General features: G+C 43.7%; 1 protein-coding gene and 1 non-coding gene across 2 annotated transcripts in view; both read left to right on the forward strand.

Annotated features, from left to right (window-relative positions):
• Positions 1-25998, forward strand: part of PLPPR1 (phospholipid phosphatase related 1) — a 79349-nt gene that overhangs the window by 33795 nt on the left and 19556 nt on the right. Inside the window, exon 3 of the mRNA XM_029054700.2 lies at positions 15590-15840. Coding sequence (XP_028910533.1) covers positions 15590-15840 — 251 coding nt within the window. The remainder of the gene's footprint in view (positions 1-15589; positions 15841-25998) is intronic.
• On the forward strand, positions 23112-23249 carry LOC114808419. The gene has a single exon (XR_003756267.1). It is a non-coding gene; the product is annotated as a small nucleolar RNA SNORA7 (small nucleolar RNA).

Consider the following 25998-nt stretch of genomic DNA (forward strand, 5'->3'; position numbering starts at 1 on the left):
AAATAGCCTTAATTTGAATAAAAAAAGTTCTGCAGTAGATATTTCGACAGTGTTTTAATTGGAAACTACTCTCATGCATAAAACAAGCATCGAGCAGCACTCTAGCTAAATGCTTTTCTCTTGGCTGATCTGGGTGTTTTTCTTTAAAACAACAAAAATGGATCTTTCTGGTCAGTAAGCCTGGTGTGCTTAAATTTTGAATTGTGAAGTCCAGAAACTTCATCTGGAGATGAGTATGTTCTCCATTTATCCCTAAAATGTCACATATTTTAAGAGAAATTTTTTATGAAGCTCACAACCTCCCTCAATGAGCTGACCCCAAAATACAGAAGATGGGTATTGACCAGTAAGCAGTCTGGGTAAACATTTTTCAGTTTCCCCATTGTAATGAGTCTCAAGTTCACATAAATATACCCTGGTTTGGTCAATGGAAGCCCTTATTTAATGGATGGGGAAGGGAAAATATAAACCCTATTCACCCAGGCTTCAGAAGCAGTGACCAGGAGACACAAAAGCCATGCAGGAGATATGGAACATTTTGAACTGTAGCCAGAAGCTGCCATTTGGATGTCAGCACACATCTGCTCGCTTCCCACACAAGCCCTCCTGGAAATGGCAAAGCAACAAAAAAAAGGTTGTCGATGCCTGACCTAGGTAATCACTGTAATGATGTTTCTTTGGAAATAGAAGGGGAAGATTTTGCTGGAAGGAAGGAGTTGCTGAGTATTAATAGCACTGCTGCATAACATACAAAAGGACAAATGCCCTGAAGACCCTTCACTCAAAATCTGTATCTTGAATACTCTGATTTGATGATGGTTCACTAGATGGGTGGTTCCTTTTTGATCCATGGGACATTATTCCACAGGCCTTTCAGCACACATTTCTTTAGAGCTTTTCCAGATAAGGCCTAAACTTATACCCAGGACAGGTGATATAGCTTGAGGCATTTGATATTGAACCTCTCGCTTGGCAAATTTGAATTTTCAATTATTAGTTTCTGTTGAACAGGGTCATCTTCAGCAGGACGTGCTTGCTCCCTGAAGCAGAAGCTCAAAGTGCTGCCTCTCATGTAATGCATGACGAATAATGTCACAGGGCACAGAATGTGCTGACATGTAAAGGGCCATGCACTGTTAAAAAGCATCCTGCTTCATTTCGTGGGGTGCCACGTGACAGTATCAATTCATGATGTTTCGTCATGTGGTGAAAAGGAGATTTCCAGATTTAGCTGATCGGACCCGAGCAGCCCAGCTGCCTTTCCCAAGTGCAGGGGGCCAGTAGCAGGTAGCTCTGTTATCTCCCAGGTCTTTGTGGCCCTAGCCCAATGGGTATTTATAATAGTAGCATTTATTGAGCACCCACTAGATGCAATGCACTGTACCAAGTACTTAGGAAGTACAAAGCAAGCAGGTGACACATTTCCTGCTCACAAGGAGCTTATGCTCCACTGGGAGAGACAGTCATAAAAATATTTACAAATAAGTAATCAAGGCCAGGCACCCCTGCAGCCAGCTATATACCCCTTCCCTTCTCAGCCCCCCTAGAGATACCAAACTGGTTCTCCTCCTACTTCTCTGACCAAACTTTCTCGAACTTGTTACCCTGGTTATGGGCGCATCTCTCCCCAAATTGCAGGTCACCCCTCTGCCTTTCTCTCAGTGATTTTCCAGCAGTGGGAGAGGCCCAACAGCACCTGCAGTTGAAGGCACATCTCCAAGAGGCCTTCCCTAACTAAGCCCCCCTTTTCTCTTCTCCCACTCCCATATTAATGTCTGTCTCCCTACCTCTAGACCATAAGCTTGTTGTGGGCAGGGAATGTGTCTATTGTTGCATTGTACTCCTAGCACTCAGTAAGGGCACAGTAAATACTAGTGAGTGAATGAATGAATGAATGAATTAATTAATTAATTAATGAGAGATTCAGGGAGGTGGCGGGAGAAACTTGGATGCCCAGGAACTAGGTGGAGGCTGCTTTCACCTTGGCTAATATAGAACTGCAGGTGGAACAGTGGGCAAAGGGAGAGTGAAATAAAGGAAGAAATACATGACCAAGGGCAGCAGAGGAGATTAGTAGAGAACAAAAATAAGATACCGGTAGTTAAAGCCAACATCTTTAGTTCAGTGAATCTTGCTGCTGATGTCCAGCTTTCATTCTGTTCTAATAAATGCTATAAGAAAGCCAGGAAAATCTCTAGACTATGCTTAATTGTTTTTTGTGGAATGTGACATGATGCTGTTCTTACTATATGGCTTACTTAAAAAAGCCACTGCATGTCACTGTTGCATTATGGTATGACCAGCCAAGTTAGAGCTGATCGTGCCCTTTCTGGTTCTCTGCCTATCAAAGATGGGGAAAATCAGGACTGGATAGAAGATCCAGTATACCTTATTCTTTGCAGCCACACTGGAGAATTCAATAAGGATCCTGAATAATAATAATAATTGTGGTATTTGTTAAGCGCTTACTACGTGCCAGGCACTGTACTAAGCACTAGGGTGGATGAATGCAAATCAGGTTGGACACAGTCCCTGTCCCCCATGGAGCTCATAGTCTCAATCCCCATTTTACAGATGAGGTAACAGGAGAAATAAAGTGACTTGCCCAAGGTCACACATCAGACAAGTGACAGAGATGGGATTAGAACCCATGACCTCCTGACTCCCATGCCCATGCTCTATCCACTATACCATGCTGAACACTGGGGTTAGAGTACACCTTGAATCCTCTGGACAACTTTTCTAACTCAACAGATTAAGATCCTCATCAAAAGTCCAGAGAAAATCATTTAGAAATTGCTCAATCCGAGAGGGGTCCACACCTACCCACGTGGAGATGGTTCTGAATTCCAGAAAGTGTACAGAATGATAGTGCTCCCTAACCTTCTGCATATTTGTAAGAACTGGATCCTCCATAGATACCACATCCTCAACATCAACTACGAAGCAGCATGGTCTACTGACTAGAGTATGGGCCTGGGATTCAGAAGGACCTGGATTCTAATTCTGACTCCACCACTTATCTGGTGTCTGACCTTGGGCAAGTCACTTCACTGGCCCTCAGCTTCCTCATCTGCAAAATGGGGATTGAGATTGGGAGCACTATGTGGGACAGGGACTGTGTCCAACCTGATTATTTTGTATCTACCCCAGCACTTAATTCAGTGCCTGGTACATAGTAAGCGCTTAACAAATACCACCATTATTATTAAGTGGCAAAGGAGGATCACAAACAATGCATCACATCATCTTTTTCCACACTGATCTCAGCGGGCTGTATCACGGCCTCCAAGTTGATTGGTAAGGGGAGGTAAATAGCCACTCCCTCCACCTGAGCATCTAACCCCATTCCTTCGCACCTTATCAAAACTCTCACTCCCTTCCTTCTTCCCTCCCTAACATCCATCTTCAGCTGTTTGCTCTCCAAAGCCTTCTTCCCCATTGCTTTCAAACATGCCCATGTCTCCCCATCCTAAAAAAACCCTCCCTTGACCCCATGGGTCCATTCAGTTATTGCCCCATCTCCCTCCTACCATTCTTCTCCAAACTCCTTAAGCGAGTCGTCTATATCCACTGACAAATTCCTCTCCTCCAATTCTCTCCTTGGCCCCTTACAATCTAGCTTCTGTCCCCTTCACTCCACAGAAACTGCTCTCTCAAGTGCTGTGGGACGGGTAGAGGGAGGAAGAGCAAAGGGAGCAAATCAGGGTGACAGAAAGGAGTGGGAAATGAGGAGTAGTGAGGCTTAGTCTGGGAAGGCCTCTTGGAGGAGATGTGCTTTCAGTAAGGATTTGAAGGGGGGAGAGTAATTTCTGACAGATTTGAAGAGGGAGGACATTCCAGGCCAGAGGTAGGAAGCGGGCCAGGGATCAGCGGCAAGACAGGTGAGATCAAGGCACAGGGAGAAGGTTAGCACCAGGGGAGCAAAGTGTGCGGGCTGGGTTGTAAAAATAGAGAAGCGGGGTGAGGAAGGAGGGGATGAGGTGATGGAGTGCTTTAAAGCCAATGGTGAGGAGTTTTTGTTTGATATGGATGTGGTTAAGCAATCACTAGAGATTTTTGAGGAGAGGGGTGACATAATAATTATGGTATTTGTTAAGTGCTTAAAATGTGCCAAGCACTGTTCTAAGCATTGGGGGTAATCAGGTTGTCCCAGGTGGGGCTCACAGTCTTAATCCCCATTTTACAGATAAGGTTACTGAGGCCCAGAGAAGTTAAGTGGCTTGCCCAAGGACACAGCAGACAAATAGCGGATCTGGGATTAGAACCCATGACCTGTCTCCCAAGCCCATGCTATTTCCACTAAGCCATGCTGCTCTTCTATGTTTCTGTAGAAAGATGATCCGGGCAGCAGAGTGAAGTATGGACTGGAATGGGGAGAGGCGGGAGGTTGGGAGGTCAGAAAGGAGGCTGATGCAGTAATCCAGATGAGATAGGATGAGTGATTATATTAATGTGGAAGCAGTTTGGATGGAAAGGAAAGGGAGGATTTTAGTGATGTTGTAAAGGTGAGACCGACAGGATTTGGTGATGGATTGGATATGTGAGTTGAATGAGAGAGCGGAGTCAAGGATAATGCCAAGGTTAAGGGCTTGTCAGATGGGAAGGATGGTGGTGCCGTCTACAGTGAGGGGAAAGTCCGGAATAGGACAAGGTTGGGTGGGAAGATGAGGAGTTCTGTTTTGAACATGTTAAGTTTGAGGTGATGAGAGGACATCCAAGTAGAGATGTTTTTCTACAAAAACAGTCAGGACATGTCACCCCAGTCTTCAAAAAACTCCAGTGGTTGCCAATCCACCACCTCATCAAACAAAAACTCCTTACCATTGACTTTAAAACTCCACCACCTTGCCCCCTCCTACTTCACCTTGCTTCTCTCCTTCTACAACCCAGCCCACACACTTCGCTCCTCTAGTGCTAACCTTCTCGCAGTGCCTCTATCTCGCTGCTGACCCCTAGCACACATCCTACCTCTGTCCTGGAACACCCTCCCTCATCAAATCTGCCAGACAATTGCTCTTCCCCACTTCAAAGCCTTACTGAAAGCACATCTCCTCCAAGAGGCCTTCCCAGACTAAGCCCCACCTTTCCTCATCTTCCACTGCCTTCTGCATCACCCTGACTTGCTCCCTTTGCTCTCCACCCCCTCTGGCCCCAAAACACTTATGTACATATCTGTAATATATTTGTATTGCTATCTGTTTTCCCCACTCTTGACTGTAAGCTAATTATGGGCAGGGAATGTGTCTATTGTTGCATTGTACTCTCCCAAGCTCTTAGTCCACTTCTCTGCACCCAGTAAGTGCTCAATAAATACTCTTGAATGAATGAATTAATGTGATTGGTGAGAAGAGGATTTTAGTTAACAAGAGGGAGAAGGGGAATGATTAATTGTCCTCAAATGAACACCCCTCATTGTATCTTTTTCTGTGATCCTTTTTACCTCTCCATGCTAGGTGAAATTTCTAACAACCTCTGCTTTAACTCTTGATTTGCCCACCCACAAGCAACCATATTGATTGCCCATCCAGTGTGTGAATGTGAGGGTACAGAAGTGGTCAACTAGGTCTAGCCCCTGCCCCAAATCCTCAAGCAGGCTTAGTCTAGGACCAGACCTGGTCCTTCATTTTGTTTTTAATTGTATTTGTTAAGCACTAATTATGGTCCAGGCACTGTCCTAAGTACTGGGGTAGATGCAAGTTGAACATAGTCCCTGTTCCACATAATCCCCATTTTACAGATAAGGGAACTGAGGCTCAGAGAAGATAAGAGACTTGCCCAAGGTCACACAGCGGTCAAGTCACAAAGCCGGGATTAGAACCCAAGTCTTTCTGACTTCCAGACCCATGCAGTATCCACTAGTCCACACTGCTTCTCCTGCTCCTTGTGGTCAGGGAATGTGTCCACCAACTCTACTGTATTGTATTCTCCCAAGTAACTAATACAGTGCCCTGCACATAGTAAACACTCAATAAATAGCATTGATTGATTCCTAGACTGTTCTTTATCCATGAGGACGATCAGGACCTGGATAAATTCTGGGGTTTCTGTGAATAGAGTCAGTTTTGTGAATGCCTTTTTATTTCACTGTATTTTAGCAAAATTTCCATGTCATTAAATTATTTACATAATGTTTGCTGTTACTGCTAGAGCAGCTTGCTAAGGCCCTGCCCTTTATCATTGTGTCATTTCCATTAGACAACTTCAAGTCCCAAATTCTACAAGCAGCTAAATTGAAAACTTGGTGGGGCTTGACAGCATGGAGCTGAATAATGAAATTTCAGCTCTTTGTAAATTTCAAGAAGTAAAGATTTCCAAGATTTATACTCAATACTCTGAAAGTTTATTTTAATAGAAAAGAAAAACCATAGCACCTCTGACCTCGATTTCCTAGACAGCTGGAAGGTGTAGTTAACATATTTAAAATTGTATAGCTAGATTGAGCTACCCTGGTATTTAATTAAATTAACAGAAAATGCCTGTCTGCCACATAATCAGCATTTTGTAGTGGCCAGATTGAATTTGCATTCTGGTTTTATATAGTTACCGATCCTCAACCAAGATGTGGATTCTAAATGCCAAGGACTGCTAGTAGCCATCTCTTCTTCTCCATCAGACCTCAGTCTAGAGAGAAAACTAGCTGAGGGCAGAAAGGAAGGTTTGGGAAAAAGTTAGTTTTGATTTGGGGAATGAAGAGGAAAGGAAATAAGAAGGGAGAAGGGAAGGAAGGCAAGTAGGGAGGAAAGGGAATTTTCTCTGAACTGTTGGCAAGGAGGCTTCTTAAGTGCAGTTCAGTGTCCCTCCCTTGAGGATCCTTTCTGTCACTGTAGCCTACTAGTGTTATATCTCATTCCAATTGCCATAGTCAGTCAACTCTCCCACACTTACTTCTGGTTTGGTTATGATCAACTGGCAGTCTCATGAGCTGTCTGTCACTCAGCCAATGCTACCCCGCATAACAGGATCCCCATTTGCCGGGGCCCCTGCTCACCACAGTGGCAGGGAGTAAAGGCTTCATATTAAACTTTTGACAGTATGTATGGAGGTGGCTACTTGGGAGCCATTTGAGGAGAGGAAAGTGAGGCCTCTGGGTTCTCACAGCTATATTTTTAGGGGTGAAGAGTTAGACTAGGAGCATGATTGCAGCTCGAAGGAAAATGGAAGCCCTTAGACATGGCACCAAGTTCTCTGACTTTTTCCTGGTACTCAGTGGTTGCACATTCATTCATTCATCCGATCGTATGTACTGAGCACTTACTGTGTGCCGAGAACTCGCCTAAGTGCTTGGGAGAGTACAATATAACAATAAACAGTAGACACATTCCCTGCCCACAGTGAGTTTACTGTCTATAGGGGGAGACAGACATTAATATAAATAAATATAAACAAATTACACATTTGTACATGAGTCCTGTGGATCTGGGAGGGGGAATGAATAAAGGGAGAAAGTCAGGGTGACACAGAGGGAGTGGGAGAAGAAGAAATGAGGGCTTAGTTGGGAGGTACGGAGGTCTGTGAGAAGGCTGATGCAGTAGTCAAGCTAGGACATGGTTAGTGCTTGGATCAGAATGGTAGTTGAAATTCTGTTACAATGTAGTGAAATAAAAAGGCATTCACAAAACTGACTAGTCCACGCTGCTTCTCCTTGTGGTCAGGGAATGTGTCTACCAACTCGTATTGTATTCTTCCAAGTAGCTAGTACAGTGCTCTGCACATAGTAAGTGCTCAATAAATAGCATGGATCTATTAAAGCGGGGAGAGTAATTGTCAGATATGAGGGGGGAGGGCATTCCGGGCCAGAGTGCAGGACATGGGTGAGAGGTTGGAGGCAAGTTAGGCAATATGGAGGTACAGTGAGAAGGTTAGCGTTAGAGGAGAGAAGTGTACGAGCTGGGTTGTAGTAGAAGGGTAGCAAGGTGAGGTAGGAAAGGGCAAGATGATTGAGTGCTTTAAAGAGGTGACTGTTGCTTGTTGTTGCCCAACTGGGAGCCAAAAAGGGAAAATGCACTGTTCAACCAACAGTTTCAGTCATGGGGGGTTGAATTCTGGAAACTTACTCAGGGGAACCTGGTGAAATCCAAAGAAGCTAGTAGAGTAGATAAAATGTAAGATTCTGAGTAGAGGGACCATTTATCTAGCTTTATTCTAAAAATTCCAATTTTCAGTTGATTTTCCCCTGCTGGTACCTATTCAGTACGAGAAACTTTTGTGGCTTGGATCATTCTGACCAAGGATGAAGGAGGTGATGGTCTCTGGGGCATGTCCTGCAGGGGATGCCCGCGACACCCAGATACCTCTCTGCCCACATTCTGCACACTGTAGGTACTCAATAAGAACTACTGAGTGATACATTGTGCAAAGCTCTTGGGAAATGTAAAATTGAGGAGACGCAAAATCCTTCCTCATAAGGAATTTGCACTCTAATGGTGGAGACTGACAAAAATATTTTCAAAATATTAAAAAATAATCGTTCAAAGTACAATTGAATGAACATATGATGATAATGGTATTTGTTAAGCACTTACTATGTGCCAAGCACTGTTCTAAGCACTGGGGTAGATACACGATAACCAGGTTGGACATAGTCCATGTTCCACATGGGCCTCATAGTCTTAATCAGTTATCTCATCTGTAAAATGGGGCTTAATATTGTGAGCCCCATGTGGGACAGTGTGTCCAACCCAACTTGCTTGTATTCACCCCAGTGCTCAGTACAGTTCCAGACACATAGTAAGTGCTTAAGAAATACCACAATTATTATCATCATTATTATTGTTATAATTAAATGTGGACTGGAGTGGGGGGAGACAAGAAGCAGGGAGGTCAGCAAGAAGGCTGATGCAGTAATCAAAGCAGGGTAGGAGAAGTGCTTGGTTTAACACAGGAGCAATTTGGAAGGAGAGGAAAGGGTGGATTTCAGTGATGTTGTGAAGTTTGAAACTGACAGGATTTGGTGATATATTGAATACATGGGTTGAATGAGATAGACGAGTGGAGGATAATGCCAAGGTTATGGACTTGTGAGACAGGAAGGATGGTGGTGCTGTCTACAGTGATGGAAAAGTCAGGGGGAGAGGAGGGTTTGGGTGGAAAGACAGGGAATTCTGTTTTGGACATGTTAAATTTGAGGTGTTGGTGTGACATCCAAGTAGAGTTGTCATGAAGGCAAGAGGAAATGAGAGACTGCAGAGAAGGAGGGAAATCAGGGCTGGAGATGTAGATTTGGGAATCATTTGCATAAAGGTGGTAGTTGAAGCCATGGGAGTGAGTGAGTTCTCCAAGGGAGTGGGTGCAGATGAAGAATAGAAGGGGACCCAAAACTGAGCCTGTAAGGACTCCCACAGTTGGTGGGAGACAGAGGAGGAGCCTGTGAAAGAGACTGAAAAGGAGCAGCCAGAGAGATGGAAGGAGAACCAAGAGAGGAGAGTGTCAGTGAAGCCAAGGTTAGACAATGTTTCCAGGAGAAGGGAGTGGTCAACAGTGTCAAAGGTAGCTGAGAGTTCAAGGAGGATTAGGATGGAGAAGAACAATTGGATTTGGCAAGAAGGAGATTATTTGTGTCCTTTGAGAGGGCAGTTTCTGTGGAGTGAAGGGAGAAGAAGCCAGATTGGAGCGGGACACGGAGAAAATTGGAGGAGAGGAAGTGGCATATAGAAATGTGTCTATAGTCCTGAAAGACATTAAAGAAAGTCAACCCTGGAGCTTTCCTGAAACATAGAAGACCAGAAGCAGACCCCAGTTCATTTGCTTTCAAGCAGAATAAAAGTTCAGTTTCTCTTGACAACATCTCTACTTGACTAAAGAGGAGCAACCCAGTTCACCCAAGCTCAGGAGAAGGAGGGGCCCTGCCTTTGAGAATGTTTCATGCAACATACGTATTCCAAAATTAGCTCTGACTAAAAGTGAAAACTGGTGAAGTTCCTGGACCAGGGCTCCCATGTGTGATCAGTGTCTTCTCTAAGAGGACAGATTCTTTTGAGTTTGGGCCAACTGAATGGATAATCAGGCATAATTTTGACAAAGCACATTTTTGGCAGGGCTGCAATAAGGACAGTATGGTGATTAATACACATTTAAAAAGAAGCTTAGATGAAGGTTTCAGTAAAACTCATTTCTGTTGTTCCTGGAATGGAGTAACCTTTGCTTATTAATAGGCATTTTGCACATGCTGTACTTTTAATACAAAGAACAAAAACTGTGAGCAGAATCAGTTGAAATCACAGAGATGCCCACCCAAACATGTCCTGTTCTTCAGACAGGCTAACATTGTATTTTGAGAACCCCATTGTAACTTTATTATAAACCTCTCTAAACCCACCCTCACCTCCTTTATTTTCATTCTGATTGAATCTGGTATATGATGGTTCCTGGTGAAAACGAAGTCTGTTTTGATACGATTTAGTTGAATGTATTTTACTGGGAAAAGGAGCATAGAGATAACTCTGTGGGAGATGCCATTGATATGAATAATTGGGAAGAGAAACAGGGGCTAATTAGAAAAAGCCGCCTAATGATATTTCGTGGTTTTTTTCTGGTGCAACTGTGTGAATCGTTAATCCAAATGAGATCATGAAATTCAAGATCTAAGAAAATACCTTCACATTACTTTAATGAAATGTTTACAGTAAGGTCTTTTATTGGTCCCTAGGTTATTAAAGGGTTGGAAAGGAAAACCTGCAAAGAGAGGTTGAGTTCATTGGTATTATTCATTTTTTTGGAGAAGAGAAAGCTGAGAGGTGACTTTTAAATGTTTTTCAGAATTTATTGAATACCTTGTGTGTAGAGTACGGTACTGAGCACTTGAAAGAGTATAATATAAACCAAAGACATGATCCCTGCCCTTTTACAGTCTAATGGGGAAGACAGCCCCCAAAGATTTAATATATAGGAGGGAAAAGTGATTAAATAGATTACATGAATTAATGGGTATGAAAGTGGTACAGGTAATTGTGAGTTCATAATTGCGGAGATGGAGTCAAAATTCTGAGGTGGTGATTGGGAAGAGAAAAATGAGTCAGTAAAAAAAAAAAACTGAAGCACGTCAAATTTCAGAAGGGTTTTAAAGATGGGCAGGGCAAAAGAAAGGGTGTGAGCAAAGGATCAGTGGTGGGCGAGTTAAGGACAATGCACATTAAGGGTTCTTACACTAGCAGGACAGCCACTTGGGTCTGCCTCCCCCAACACAGACCTTAAACTGTAGCAGGAGGAATTTGGGTTAGACATAAGGACGTATTTCTTGTCACAGAGGATTGCTAAGTAGTGAAGAGTGCTCTGCACACAGTAAGCACTCAATAAATATGATTGATTGAATGAATGAATGAATGAATGAAATTGGCTACAAGAGTTGAAGTGGATGCCTTCCATAGGCTCCAACCCACCCCAAGGAATGTCCAGTTTGCAGGATTATCTCTCTTTATTGCTGTATTGTACTTTCCCAAGTGCTTAGTGCAGTGAACTGCACATAGTAAGTGCTTAATAAACACGATGGAATGAATGAATGAATCAGTTCCCAAGAATCTGTTTGATTTTGCAGTAACTTTATAGCCAGTTGTTTAAAGCTATTTGCATTTTTTAAAATTTTTTTAAATTTTTTATATTTTTTTATTTTGCGGGGGAGGGAGAGAACATTGTGTGCTTTGGACAAAAGGATCCTGATCACCTATAAATAGTTGAGATTTTTACATTTCTGTAGGATACGTCACATAGAGGCTGTTGTGCCTAGCACTTTATGCATTATGCATTGCTGTTTGAGCCATCATTAAATGACCAGGATGCCAGAGCTGGTGCATCACAAAAGCAAGCATTTTTATTCTATTTTTGCACAAAAGAGAGGGTTTGCCAACAGAAGAAAGGAATTCTATGTTGTTGTTTTTTGAGTTATTTTATTGAAGAAGATTTAGATTTGGCATATTGGGGGTAATTTAAAATTCATGATAAAGTAATTTCCACATTACCTTGAAAATGAAAGAAAAAAATGAACCAATTAAGTGAATTACTAAAATTGGAAATTGATTGAAACTGTATCGAGGCTCCTTTGGCGATAATATTGACTCTAATAATCACCCCACTCTCAAAATAATTAGAACAGTATGAATATTATCACAGCATTGCAATTTGCATGCAGAAGCAGAGCTCTTCAATTGCTAGAAACTATTTGTTGCAAGTTTGTGACTCAAATAAAAAACTATGCAATCTGGAAATCAGTCACCTAGTTACAAATGATTAAATGGTAATCGAAATTATAGACAGTTACTGATCAGTGGTACTTTGCATTTGCTCAATTCTGTGGAATAGAAATGATCTTTCAAAGGCTATATTCATTAAAAATGTTTATTTTTCAAAGAAAAGTTGTTCCTATTTAAGGAGCCAGTTAGCAGCTCACCACTGCCTCTGGCAGAGTGCAGCCCAGCCCAGGTTCATCCTGGACCATAACACACTTGGTGAGAGAAATATAGTTCAAGGGACTATATCAGGCAAGTCTCCAGAGTGATTTGACTTCTCTGAAGATGTGGAATACCAAGACCCGAGGTGGGACTTTGCCTCCTCAAAGGGTGGCCACAAATGGAACTCAAAGATATCGGGACCCCCCCATTGCTGACCTGGAAGAAACAGAGGTGCGTTACCTTATATGTATTACACAGATTGTGTCACCTAATGATGCCATATGGAACTCTTTACAGATATCCACAAGTCTGTAAATTATTATACAGACTCTGGGGTGAGAGCAAGGATTATATCTTTGTATGTGATTGTACTCCCCCAGGCCCTGAGGGAAAATAGACAGGGAAAATCTCTGAAAAGCAACTTTCCAGTTACCCCTAAATTGCATCCAACTGCAAACCCTTTATCTCTCCATTCCTCTCTCATATCCTTCTTGTTTAAATTCACCACGGCCTTGTGGCAAAAGAGCATAGGATTCTGTCATTTTTATAGAGATTATGAATAATCTCCTGATTCTTTACAGAAAGTTGTGAATGATTTTTGTTTGTCACCCTTCTGATTATTCTTACTGCTGATGAGAAAACGTTTGTGAATAGTTAATGGACTAGGTGCCATCACCTTCCTGGTGGGAGCAAGCCACCTCAGCTCTCTTGTGTTTGCCTTCTTATTTGTTATTTACTTATTTATCTAATTGCTTGTTTTTGGTATCATTTAGCACTTGTATCTATGCTCTTACTCTGATGCCTTTTGTAGGTTGGGAAATTGTGTCTGCCTTTCTCTCTCCATTAAATTGTAGGCTCCCTCAGGGCAGGAGCTGCATCTTTTCCTTCTATCGTATGTTCCTAAGCGACCAGTACCCTGCACTGCACAGAGAAGGCGCTCAATAAATGTTATTGAGATGATGAGGCCAGTAGCGCCTGGGGAAACAGCATCGACTTTTTCAGACCACTGGGGCACCACTCAGTCGATTACTGCTTCACTGGACCATTGATATTCTCAAAGTCTGAAAGAGCCCATGCAACTTTCCAAACAGCTAACCTATTCCCAGCGACTAGCTTACCCTTTGGGTGACTCTAGATCAAAAAGCAGTCCCGATAAAGGACTAGTATTCCAACAACTTGTATCTGAGCAAAGCCTGGGCCCATGGTTTGATAATGCAGATGGGACGGCAGTGGCCCTTTTTTCTTCCCTCTAGATCACACCCTTTCTTCCCCCTGCCCCCCAGGGGTAGGCCCCAACCTTCATTCCCCACCCCCCCAACCCCCCCCCCCCCGAAACAGGGCAGCAGTAGAGACGAGACTGGAGACCTCTCTCCTGCCAGACCTGCCTGTCCCACCTGCCCCTCCCCCCCCACACACACACACATATCGAGCTGGGATTCTTCAGTCACATCTTGATGAGTTCAGCCACAAATGTGGGCATGGGTGTAGAGCGGGCTCCTTCCTGACACCGCTTTTTGGCGAAAGTGAATGCTTTTGGAATGTTTATCCTTTTTTAAATGATCTGGAATTGGAGAAGGATATGTAGATTGGGAGTTCGTAGAGAAACGTTTTGATTTGGTGGCACATTACTAATAAGCTCGGAGACATTGGCACAGCTCTAGATCCAACTGGCACCCAAGAAACTACCCCGCTGATAAAAAGCAAGAAGAAATAGGTGTGGAGTTGCAATTCTGGTCGGGCAAATGGACTGCCAGGATAGATGAGGTGCATTTGCTTGAAATGGAAGTTCTTTTTGAGTTCCCTATTATCAGAGGTGTAAGGTAACTGACCTGTGGTCAAAATGCTCAATTTGGAGTCTGGATTTATTTCAAGAGGCTTGCAATAAGCATTCAATTCAGGAAGGCCAAATAGAAAAACCACTCTATGCAATAAAAGGCTGCCATGGACCACTTTGAAGTCTTTAATCAACTCTTGAAAACCTAAATGTTCATTTTCTTTTCCTACCCTTTGAGTTTCGTTTCCAGTGGCTATCATTTCCCTCCTGCCTCGTGTGTTCATATGGACCACAAGCCCCAAGGACTGTCTTGTTCACATGTCATCACTCACTATTCACAGCTAAATTCTAGAATGGATTTCTGTGATTGAGATGACATTCGGGTTGCCGTCACTACATGCAGTCAGTGGCGCAAAAGGGGAACAATGTATTCTTTCCAAAATACTGGGTGTTTGAAACCCAGAGAGTCGATCCCCCTTCAGTGCTGCAGTTTTAAGATATGCCACATTTGGAATCTTCTTGACGGGATATTTTTAGATCCTCTGCTATTTTGGATCAAATTTTGAGTGTCGCACAGGAGAACTGCCTGTTTCGTTCGGCTTCAGAGACAGAGCCAATTTATCATGATCATTATTGCTATTTTTAAGTGTTATGATGTGCAAAGCCCTGTACTAAGTACTGGGGCAATTTCTAGAAAATTGATTAAGATGTTGTCCCTGGCACACAGGGGCTCACAATCTAAGTGGGGAAAGCAGGCAACTGATTATTACCAAATAATATCAGGCGAACCACAGTGAAAACAACTTCCAATTCAACAGTAAAATATCAGCGGGAATTATATGTAAATTAAACACTACTTGGAAGGTGCGGTTTGGGGGTACCTCCACTGGGCCAGGCCAAATGGTCCCCGGTTATAAACTGCCATGACCTTCCCAACATTTTAAAAGTCATCCAGATGGGCTTTTTGCCCGTCCTCCACTGCCAATGCATCCGGTTGGAGTGGGGAGGTTACCCTGGGCAACGGATGGCTCCCCCATCTCCCGACCCCCAAAGCCCCATTGGCACGGAGGCTCTGGGCCACCTGGTTCTCAGCTGCTTCTCCCCACTATCCATTCCTGCGGGAGGCGGGGCTTCGCTCCCACTGTATCCAGCAGGAGTGGGGAGGTCGCCCTCAGCCCAATGGCCTAGAGGCCATGGGTCACACGATTCCCAACTTCTACTCACCCTCTGCTTCTGTGGGAGGTGGGCTTTTACTCCCACATATCCAACAGGAGTGGAGAGGCTGCCCCTCCCTACAGGGGGTGGGGCTTGGCTCCCGCGGTGCCTGGCAGGAGGGGGGAGGCTGTCCCAGGTGTCGGACACCACCCCTCCCGCAGTCATATTGATTCATGCCATATTTATCTTTTTCTATTGCTTTTTAACCTCCTTTCAGGGGTGTTTGCATTTGGACTTTTTGCTACGGACATATTTGTAAATGCCGGACAAGTGGTCACTGGAAACCTAGCACCTTACTTCCTGACTGTGTGTAAACCAAATTACACCGGCACAGACTGTCGAGTGCACCACCCGTTCATCAACAAGGGGAACATCTGCACCGGCGATCTGGAAGTGATTGAAAAGGCCAGAAGATCCTTTCCTTCTAAGCATGCTGCTTTGAGCATATACTCCGCCTTATATGCCACGGTGAGTGTGTGGTCTCTTGGTCGTCATTCCGAAGTACAGCAATGCTACACTGAACCGGTCTGTCTAGCCATCTCTCTCCTTCCGTGATGTGACCTTCCCTTTTGTAAACCCAAGCTTTTTTTCATCTTCAGAAAGGTTTCGTTTCCGCTCCTACCATCTGGCGCACTCAGGTTTCTCTTATCTTCAGAGGAAGAGACTTGGTGTCACACTGTGAGCGTGTGGAAGTGGAGTGGAAGAAAAGTCATGCTTCAAATTGACCAGAACATTTTCTCTCTGTTTTTGCCTAGCGAGCTACTGGTATGCTCACAAGCTATCCGGGCAACAGAGAGAAACAATCATCCTCAGTATTATTTGTTAAGAATCCTGATGCAACAGTGCTAGGCACTGCCTTAATCTGGTTTACAGGATAGCATGGAAAATTGGCAAAATAAATCAACTTAGCAGTAGAATGATATTAGTGCTTCAGAATTGCAGACACAGTCAGTGGGGAAGAAAAACGACAGCGAGACTTTCCTTAGCTGACTTGCATTTGGGGCCCTTCATTACTAAGGGTTCCGCTAGACACTCTGCTCCACTACTTCCATTTGCTTCCTGCTAATAACAAATAACCAGCCTCTGAGCGATTAGCATCGTAGTGGCCCTTCTAGAGTGAACAGAAATCGTGTTTCCTTAAGGTAGGGCAGGAGCAGGGCCAGAGGGGCATAGGGAAGGGAAAGGGACAAAAAGAAGGACTGAAAGAGAGAAGGGGCAAGGGAAAATGAGAGGACTAAGGAAAGGATTGATGGAGAGGGTGTAGGTGAAGAGGGGAATGACGTGAGCGCTTACCTGCTGTCCCCTGCCACTTGGACTGTTTCGGCAGCCCAGCTGCCCTGCTCCAGGCAACGGAGACACACGGGCGGAGCCATGCGAGTCCCAGCCACTGCGTGCTGGGAGGTAGAAACAGGGCTGCGGCTCAGACTGTAGTCACTGGCTTCTCACCCCCTGCACTGTGGAGCCCGAGAGGCCTCCAGCACCTGGCCTGTGGCAATATGGCTAACATTGCCAAGGTCCAGGTAGGTGTAGATAGCAAGGCTCCAGGAGCATCATTGCTTCCAAGCCCCAATCTTCACACCAGGCTTGGAACTCAGAACGGCCAACTACACCCCAGACATGTGGACCGGTCATTCAGGACCCACAGATCCTGGAACCCCTACCATCAAGGCCCCTCTTCCCCTATCTTCCCCCTCCTGCCCCCCTCTTCCCATGCCTAGGGAGGAAGGTGTGTAGGACTTCATCTCCTTCCCTCAGTAACCCCATCCTCTGAAATGCACACCCATCTTAGGCAACTGTTATTATTATGATTATTATGGTACTTGTTAATCCCTTACTATGTGTCAAGCGCTGTGTGACCACAGTGGCACAGCAGGCTAGTAGCAGAGTCGGGTTTAGAACCCCGGTCCTCTGACTCCCAGGTCTTTGCTTTCTCCACTAGGCCATGCTCTGCTTCTCATTGATTTTCTTTAAACTTATTTCCAGGCCCATATGGGGCCTGAGGTCCTGATTCAGAAAGAAGGACAGACCCTGACCTTAACTTAATAATAATGGAGGTATTTGTTAAGCACTTACTGTGAGCCACTGTACTAAGCTCTGGGATACATATAAGAGGATCAGGTCAGACACAGTCCCTCTCCCAGATGGGGCTCCCAGTCTAAGGAGAAGGAAGAAAAGGGATTGAACTCCTTCTTTACAGATGAGTGAACTGAGGCCCAGAGAAGTTAAGTGACTTGCCTAAAGACTGTAAGCTGTTCCTGGACAGGGAACATGTCTGTTTACTGTTATTTTGAAGTCTCCCAAGCATTTAGTACAGTGCTCTCTGCATACAATAAGCACTCAATAAATACGATTGAATGAATTGACTGAATAAAGTCACCCAGCAGACAAGTGGCAGAGCCAGGTCTTCTGACTTCTGGGCCTGTGCTCTTTCTGCTATGTCACACTGCTTCTCTCTGGGATCTCTGGATAACTTCATCCTTACTGGCATCAGTAATTCCCGGATTGGGCCTGCAGATAAGTAGTGGATTCAAAGGATGGTCTGGAAGGAAAGTGACCCAAGTGAAATCTGCTTCCCAACAGGAACTCATATCAGTATACCAAGTAGAGAAACCACCCCTATGAATTGTCATATGCAGTGAGGAGAGAGGGTTTCACAGATTTCTAACACAGTGATGGACAGGTACCAGTCCATCAGTCTACACCATTTGCAGTTGCTGTGGGCATTATAAAGGAAGTAGAAGGCCTGATTGCTGCCCTCAAGGAGTTTATAGTCTAATGAGAAATATCTGGCCAAATTCTCCCAGTACCTAATTACTCCCTAGAAGTATTTTGGGTACTTTGTGCCAAGCACTGTACTAAACAGTGGGAAAGGTACAAAATAATCAGGTTGGACACAGTCCATGTCCCACATGGGGTTCACAATTGTAATCCCTGTTTTACAGATGAGGGAATTGAGGCACAGAAAAGTGAAGTGACTTGCTCAAGGTCACACAGCAGGCAAGTGGCAGAGCCAGGACTAGAACTCAGGTCTTTCTGAGTCACAGGCAAATGCTTTCTCCACTAGGCTATGCTGCATCTCATATTACTAGGGGGTGGTTTAATGCACTGGGACATTTGGTTTTAGTAGTGAGAGCACAGTGGCCATGTGAGAGCATATAGGCAACAGCGCAGGTGCAACCCCTCATTAGGAGAGGGGTGGTGGTGCTAGAGGGCAAAGGAAGAAAATTTGGGGTAAAATCTACTGGTCTTCTGCCTTGCCCCTTCCTCCCTATTTCTGCCTTCATACTGACTTAGAATGAAGTGGTTAATTATGGTATTTGTTAAGCACTTACTGTGTGTCAAGCACCGTGTGCTAAGGGCACATAGGCTGATAGCAGAGCCGGGACTAAAAACCATGTCCCCTGACTCCCAGGCCTTTGCTTTCTCCACCAGACCATGCTGATTCTCACTGATAAAAATTATCTTCACCCACTATTCCTCTACTCCTTCACTGATTATATTGTATATAATATACATATATACGTATACATATATATACACATATGACCCTCTATAATTTTAGCTGCCTACTAAAACATTTACTTACACACCATGCATGCATTGAGTAGTGTATTATTCCTCTCATTTCCCCCACTTCTGTTGGGCATTCACAGCATATTTGAAAGAGGTCATATCATTTAGATCTCCCTCTCACAGACCATCATTCCCTGGCATATTGCTTCCACAGATAGGAAACTGATCTAAAGGGTTGATGAAGGGTGAAGACTGATACACATTGATACATTGGGTAGAATCATTTTTTTCCACCGTTGATATCATTCCACTGTTAGTAAAAACCACTTCATAGCCTTGTTTCAAGTTTCTCCGTACCCTGCAAGAGAGGCAGTTGAATGTCTCTTGTTGGGGCAGAAGCCGAAAAGGGGTCAGTGAGGTTCATATTTTATAGTCTATATCTTTAACCTATGTGGTTTTTTAATTGTTCATCAGATAAAGTTCTGTAAAATGACAGAAACAATATTTTGATATGGGATTTAGGATCAGCATCCAATAAATGTGTGAACTGCAAAATGATTGCATGACAGATCTATTTCAGGTGTATTCATCTCAGGCATACAGATTGCTCTTTTTTCACTACACAAGGAGAACCAATAAACCTTACACATAAGAAAGGATTTTCCATAATCTCACTAGAATGGAACCATTACTTTGAAAATCAGATGTTTTTCTGAAATATTATGAAAAAAATCTCAGCAGCCCTTTAAAAATCACCCTGCATAAATGCTTGAGAACAGGTTGGAGATAGGGAGGGGATGGGTGGAAATCAAGGAAGAGAAGCTACTCTTCAATCAATCAATAATAACAATATGATGGTATTTGTTAAGCACTTACCATATGCCCAGTACCATACTAAGTGCTGGGGAAGATGCAAGATAATCAGGTTGGATACAATCCCTGTCTTACATGGGCCTTACAGTCTAAGTAGGATGGAGAACATATATTGAATCCCCATTTTACAGTTGAGGGAACTGAGGCTGAGAAATCAAGTGACCTGCCCATGGTCACCAAGCAGGCAAGTGGTATAGCAGGGATCAGAATCCAGGTCCTCTGACTCCCAGGCCCATGCTCTTTCCACTAGGCCACACTGCTTATTGAGCACTTACTGTGTGCAGAACACATTACTAAGCACGTGGAAGAATGCGATAGTAAGTAGACACAATCTCATCCCTCAAGAAATTTGCAGTCTAGCGGGAAAGACAGACACTCAAATATATTTCAGGAAGGGGGAAGTAATAGAGTATATAAGATGTATATATAAGAGCTACAGTGGAAGCAAGGAGTGAATACCAAGTGTCTGAGTGAGGAGCAAGTGCTGAAGTGGCAGTAGATGGGAAAATAAGGGAGGGAGATGAGAGATTAAATCAGGGAAGGACTTTGACGATTGGAAGAGCAGTGGTCTGCCGGATGGGAACGGGGAGGGCACTCCAGACAGAAGGAAAGGTATAAGCAAGACATCAATGGAGAAAAAGATAAGAACAAGGCACAGTGTTCTTCCTCCCTTCTACTTAGACTGTAAGCCCATGTGGGATAGGGACAGAGTCCAATGTGGTTTACTCGCATCTACCCCAGCGCTTAGAACAGCGCTTGACACATAGTAAGCACTTAAATACTGTCATCATCATCAACATCCATCATCATCACATCTTCCATTTGCTGCTCTTCTAACTGGCCCTGAGTGGCTCTTTACTTTCTCTAAGCTCCTAGTGAGATATGCCATTGACACCCCTTGCCTTGGACCTGGGGATATCAGTGATATCCATTTCTCTTCCCAGAATACCTTTGAAAGCCTGATATGTTGGTCTCTTGGATGAAGAGACAGCAGTGCCATTTAGCAGCACCTTTGGTGTTCGAGCTACCCTACTTAGGGATGTACTGCTCACTGTCTGTCATTCCCCAACACAGACAGAATCCCAGTGTCAACAGTGTCACCTTCACATATAGTAGGCATCTCTATGTGGACGTGTGGGTTACTCTGACCTGCTTTGTCCCCTTTCCCTTTGGATAGAGTGATGGTGCAGCCTAGTGATCTTTCTTAAACATTCACCATGAAACTCTAATCTTGCAGTACTCATAGCTATCCTCCACCCTCAAATAAAGCACCGCTGATGACAAAGTTTGCCTATGGACGTGTGTGGCTGTAACGGGCAATGTGAGACCCACAATTCTGACTACACTGTGCACACCTATGAACCGTCCATTATTATGCAGTCCTGCTTGACACTCATGCTGCCTGGCTCTATCCTTGTTTTTGCCTCAACTGCACTAACCTCTCGAAGTATCCATTCAAAAGGAGGGTCTCACTTCCTAATGGCAGTGCGCCATGCTGGTCTGTTTGCCATGGATGTCTGCCAGTTTTCAGCTGGGGTGCCTTATTGTTTAAGGCTCTGCTTACATTTCCTCTGTTCTTCTTATTTTCAATGGCCCAATTTCAGCATACCAAACAGCAGCTGTTTGGTTATCCTACTGGATTCTCCTCCCATGACCCTCCTATAGTGAAGCTGTGTTGAGATATGCAAAAATGCAACACTAGAAAACTGACTTCTTCCAAGGCACTATTTTTCCTGATCCCATCTTGCCACTTGACGTGGAACATCTCAAAGAGTTAAACAAGGCATATTTAGGGGATGCAAGCTTTTCATCTAGGGAGAAGGATGGACACAACTACAGCTCTGAATATTTTCAGTTTGTTCTGAAGTCTAATGCCACACTGAAGCTACACTCTGACAGCCATTCAAAGGATGTGCTGGCCTTCTTCATTTGATTTTCTACTTCCTTGTTTATCATTTAGTGTTGCATCATTGGCCACTGAACTGCCTACATAACAGACTTTTGTGACATCATTCAGCTCTGTGTTGCCAGTAAAGGCTTGTGCTTGTATAAAGGGTTTCCCTGCTGCAAGCTGACATGGCACTTCAGTTTTCTTCAGCTTTATCATCAGTCCATACCCAAGTAGTTTACAAGTATTTGCATATCTTTTAGGGTAAGTGCAACATTGTCATAGAGCAACTCTTGAATTAATTTCTCCAAGACATCAGCTCACAATCTTTTGAGTTGGAAGAATCTCCCAGGGGATCAGAAGCACATTCTAGCACCTGAGTCTAAGTCCAAATCCTTTGTTACATCCTCCAGAATAACTGGGTAAAATGGAAAAGGATTGCGCTTACAAGGTGCTCGTGCTTTAGCTCAGTGGTAATGGGCATTTTATCAAACAAGGCACTCACGCAACTTTGATATGACTAGCCATGCCATCGTGAAGCATCTCAGAATCCTGATGAATTTCTCAGGAGAACCAAATTTACTAATCATTTTCCAGAGTCCTATTTCTGATGTCAAATGATTTTTTTACAGTCTATCTAAACTTCTCCTGTATCATGTGTGTTGCAAAGACCATGTTCACCGTGCCACATTTTGTTCTGAAATCATATTGTGATTCTGAGAGAAGCAGTCAACAGTACTCTTCGTTAGCCACTCCCAAAGAACTTTAGCTAGGATCTTGCCATCACTGGAGAGTCCTTGAGATGCTCTGAGAGTCACTGCAGCTTGGTCTTTCATCCTTCTTCTTGAAGATGATGATAATGTTAGCATATTTGAGAACCTGAGGCATCACCTCTATGTTCTATATGTTGAGAAAAATCTTATGAAAGTGTTTAAGCAGTGACCAAGCTTGCAGGTCTCCAGGCATATGCCCTCAGGTCGAGGTGCTATGCCTTTTTTCACTGCTCTGAGTGCTGTGATGATTTCCTCAATATCTGGGAAGCACCGTGTCTTCACCTATTGTTAAGTTTTCTGTTTTGCAGGCCCTCGGCTCCTGTATTAGCTCTCGAAATGCTGATTATCCTGAGAGATTTCAGTGTGTGGGTGGATAGTGATGCTGAAACATGGACAAAAATAATGACTCCCTAGGGTTGAAAAGCTAAATATCAGTGGTCTACTCCAGTTCAGGAGATGTGGCTAAATATCAACTTGCAACTATCTTAAGATTCTCTAATCAGAGAAAGGCATCATGGATGCACCCAAGGTCTAGACAGTGGCATCTCATAGATTATGTCATTGTCTGTCAGTGGGTATTGAAAGATATATGGATCACTGCAGCCATGCCAGGAAGCCATTAGTTCTTACACTTCAAACTCAAGCTATCAGTACAACTAAATGCGCAGAAAAGCAGCACCTACAAGACCAAGCCCCTCTCAGGGTTGCACCTGGAGAGTGTCCAGTACTCTACCAGTCTCAGCTACGGGAGGGAGAGTCAAGTGGAGGCCTACCCATTCCATTCCTAGCTTGGGCAGTGGTTAGCAAGAGGAAGGCAATCTGCTACAAGTCAAAACTCACCCATGCTGGGCAGCAGCGGTATGGGAGAGAGTCAAGGGCGGAGATGCGATCTTAAGGCACGCAAGGTGGCAACGGTAAACCATTTCCGTACTTTTACCAAGAAAACACTATAGATACACTACCAGAATGATTGCAGGTGGAGAGCGTGATGTTCTGGGAGAGATGTGTCCGTGGTGTCACTATGAGTTGGAAACAACTCGATGGCATGACAAGCCAAGACATGATCAAGAGGGAGAAATATCAAGGTCCTAGAAAGTAAAAAAATCTGCAAGGGGTTCTGTGAAAACATCAAAGCAGCCCTACTAGAACGAGGAATCCCACCTACAAGTAAAAGCGTTGAAAGCAAATTGGAGCTTCTCAGAGACGCTGTCTAACCAGGCAGCCGTTAGGTATGGAAGACTGTAGGTATGGAAAAGAGACGACATCAGGACTGATTTGCTGAAAATGACTCTGAAATTCACCATTGGCCTGCGCTGAAGCAAGAAATCCAACAAGAATCCCTTGTAACCCTTCATTATTATAGCAGAATGCAGGTCTGCACAAACCCAAGATGAGACAGGCAGATCAAGCTAAGATACATTCGGGACCATTACTGGAATGCCAAAGCAGAAGATCCAGAGATAGACTAACTACCATGAAAGTAAGGAGTATGACTCATCTGTAAAAAAAAAAAGCCATAACATCTTAAACACACTAGTATTACTGTAAGTACAGATGGAACCACTTTCATCTCAGAAAAAGTGTGACTCTAAAGTGGATAGCAAAAACAGTATTGTAGTCTTCTAAACATGCCTTCCTCCATTGAGAAGGAGGACCGCTGAAGCATGGAGAATTGGCCAAACTGAAGATATAACTTTAGCTCCAACTTTTGAGGAAGTAATCTCTGCAATCAAAGTCATTAGAAATGGAAAAGCACCTAGATGTGATGCCATCCTTGCAGAAGTCTACAAGCATGGATGCGGTCTAATCTTCAGACATTTGCATGAGCTTTTCTTCAACATTTAGGTGACAGAAAATGCCATAAGGCTTTAAAGATGCCACCATAATCAGCATCTTCAGAAGGAAAGATGAGAGAGGTAAACTGAAAATTATTGGACTGGCTCACTGATTTTTACTGCAGGAAAGAGATTAGCAGGTATCAGTATGGTTAGGCTACTGAAGAATAGAGTCAACCAGGCAATACCAGAATCACAATGTGACTTCAGATCAAAATATAGCAGAGCAGACATGATCTTTGCAACTTGATAGATACAAGGAAAGTGCAGAGAACAACAAGAAGATATCTGAATTCTTTTCCTGCAGAGATATTTAACCCCATCAATAGACCAGGATTCTGGCAATTGCTAAGCAAATGTGGCAGTCCTGAGAAATTCAGGCTACTCTCTGACAGTATGGTTGGCCAAATCAGTGTCCTCAACCTAGTGGAAAGAACATGGTCCTGGGAGTCAAAGGACCTGGGTTTTAATTCTAGCTCCACCACATCTCTGCTATGTGACCTTGGGAAAGTCACTTAACTTCTCCGTGCCTCAGTTTTCTCATCTGTAAAATGGGGACTCAGTATCTGTTCCTCCTCCTTAGACTGTGATGTGGGACAGGGATGGTATTTGACCTGATTTTTCTGTATCTACCCCAGCACTTAGTACAGTGCTTGATACATAGTAAGTGCCTAACAAATGGGACAATATATCATTATTTTCCCCAACACTATTGGAATGACTCATGAGTGTGAAATAAATCTAGGCCTGTTCAATCAGGCAAGCATGCTTGGGGATGTGAATAGAAATCTAGAAGCTGGAATCAGAAAATACTTGCGATCCATGACCTAGTGGAACAAGAAGGGGCCTGGGAGTCAGAGGATCTGAGTTCTAGTCCTGCCTTCACCACTTGCCTGCTGCGTGACTCCTCTATGTCTCAGTTTATTCATCTCTAAAATGGGGCTTCATTATCTGTTCTCCCTCCTCCTTAGACTGTGAGCTCTGTGTGGGACAGGGACTGTGTCTCACCTGGGTATCTCTTATCTACTCCAGAGCTTAGTAGAGTGCTTTGCACATAGTAAGCCCTTAATTAATACCAGAGTTATTATCATTATTACTATTATTATCCACCAGGAAACTCAGCAGGCTATAAGCATCATTTAAAGTCTTTGAGGTAGTCATCCAGGAACTGCCGTATGTTAATGACTGCACTCTTGAGGCACAGATTATTATTAAAAGCTTTTCAGATTCACTCCAGCACTATAGATGGAAAATAAGCCCAAAGCAAAACAGTTACGTGTCATCCTACAGTCAAGAAGCCCTTCACACAACTACAGATTTGCTTCGGCAAAAGTGAATTTAATGCTGTCACTGAATTCTGCTATCTAGACAACATAATTGCTAACAATGCATAGATGGACAAAGCAGTTAAAATCGGAATTTAAAAGCTAAAATCATCATCACCATCATCTTGGCCAGATGTATTGAATGCCTCCTGTGTACTTAGCTTTTGAGAGTTTGACAGGCAGAGTATAAGAATGACAGGGCATCAAGCTTCACATCATTGGCTGTCTATTAAAAAAAACTGTAGTTGTGTCCAACCTTCTAATACGCTTGAGACCAAGACTTACTATAGAAGGCATATCCAGCTTCTTCATCACGATTTTCTATGAACTCTTCTCAATATCAAATGGCAGAGCAAGATTATCATTAACAAGGTTCGGGAACCTGGACAGCTCACCGTCACACAAACAAGGCTCACAGC

This window comes from Ornithorhynchus anatinus, chromosome X5 (genome assembly GCF_004115215.2).
Source record: "Ornithorhynchus anatinus isolate Pmale09 chromosome X5, mOrnAna1.pri.v4, whole genome shotgun sequence".
Classification (NCBI taxonomy): Eukaryota; Metazoa; Chordata; class Mammalia; order Monotremata; family Ornithorhynchidae; genus Ornithorhynchus; species Ornithorhynchus anatinus.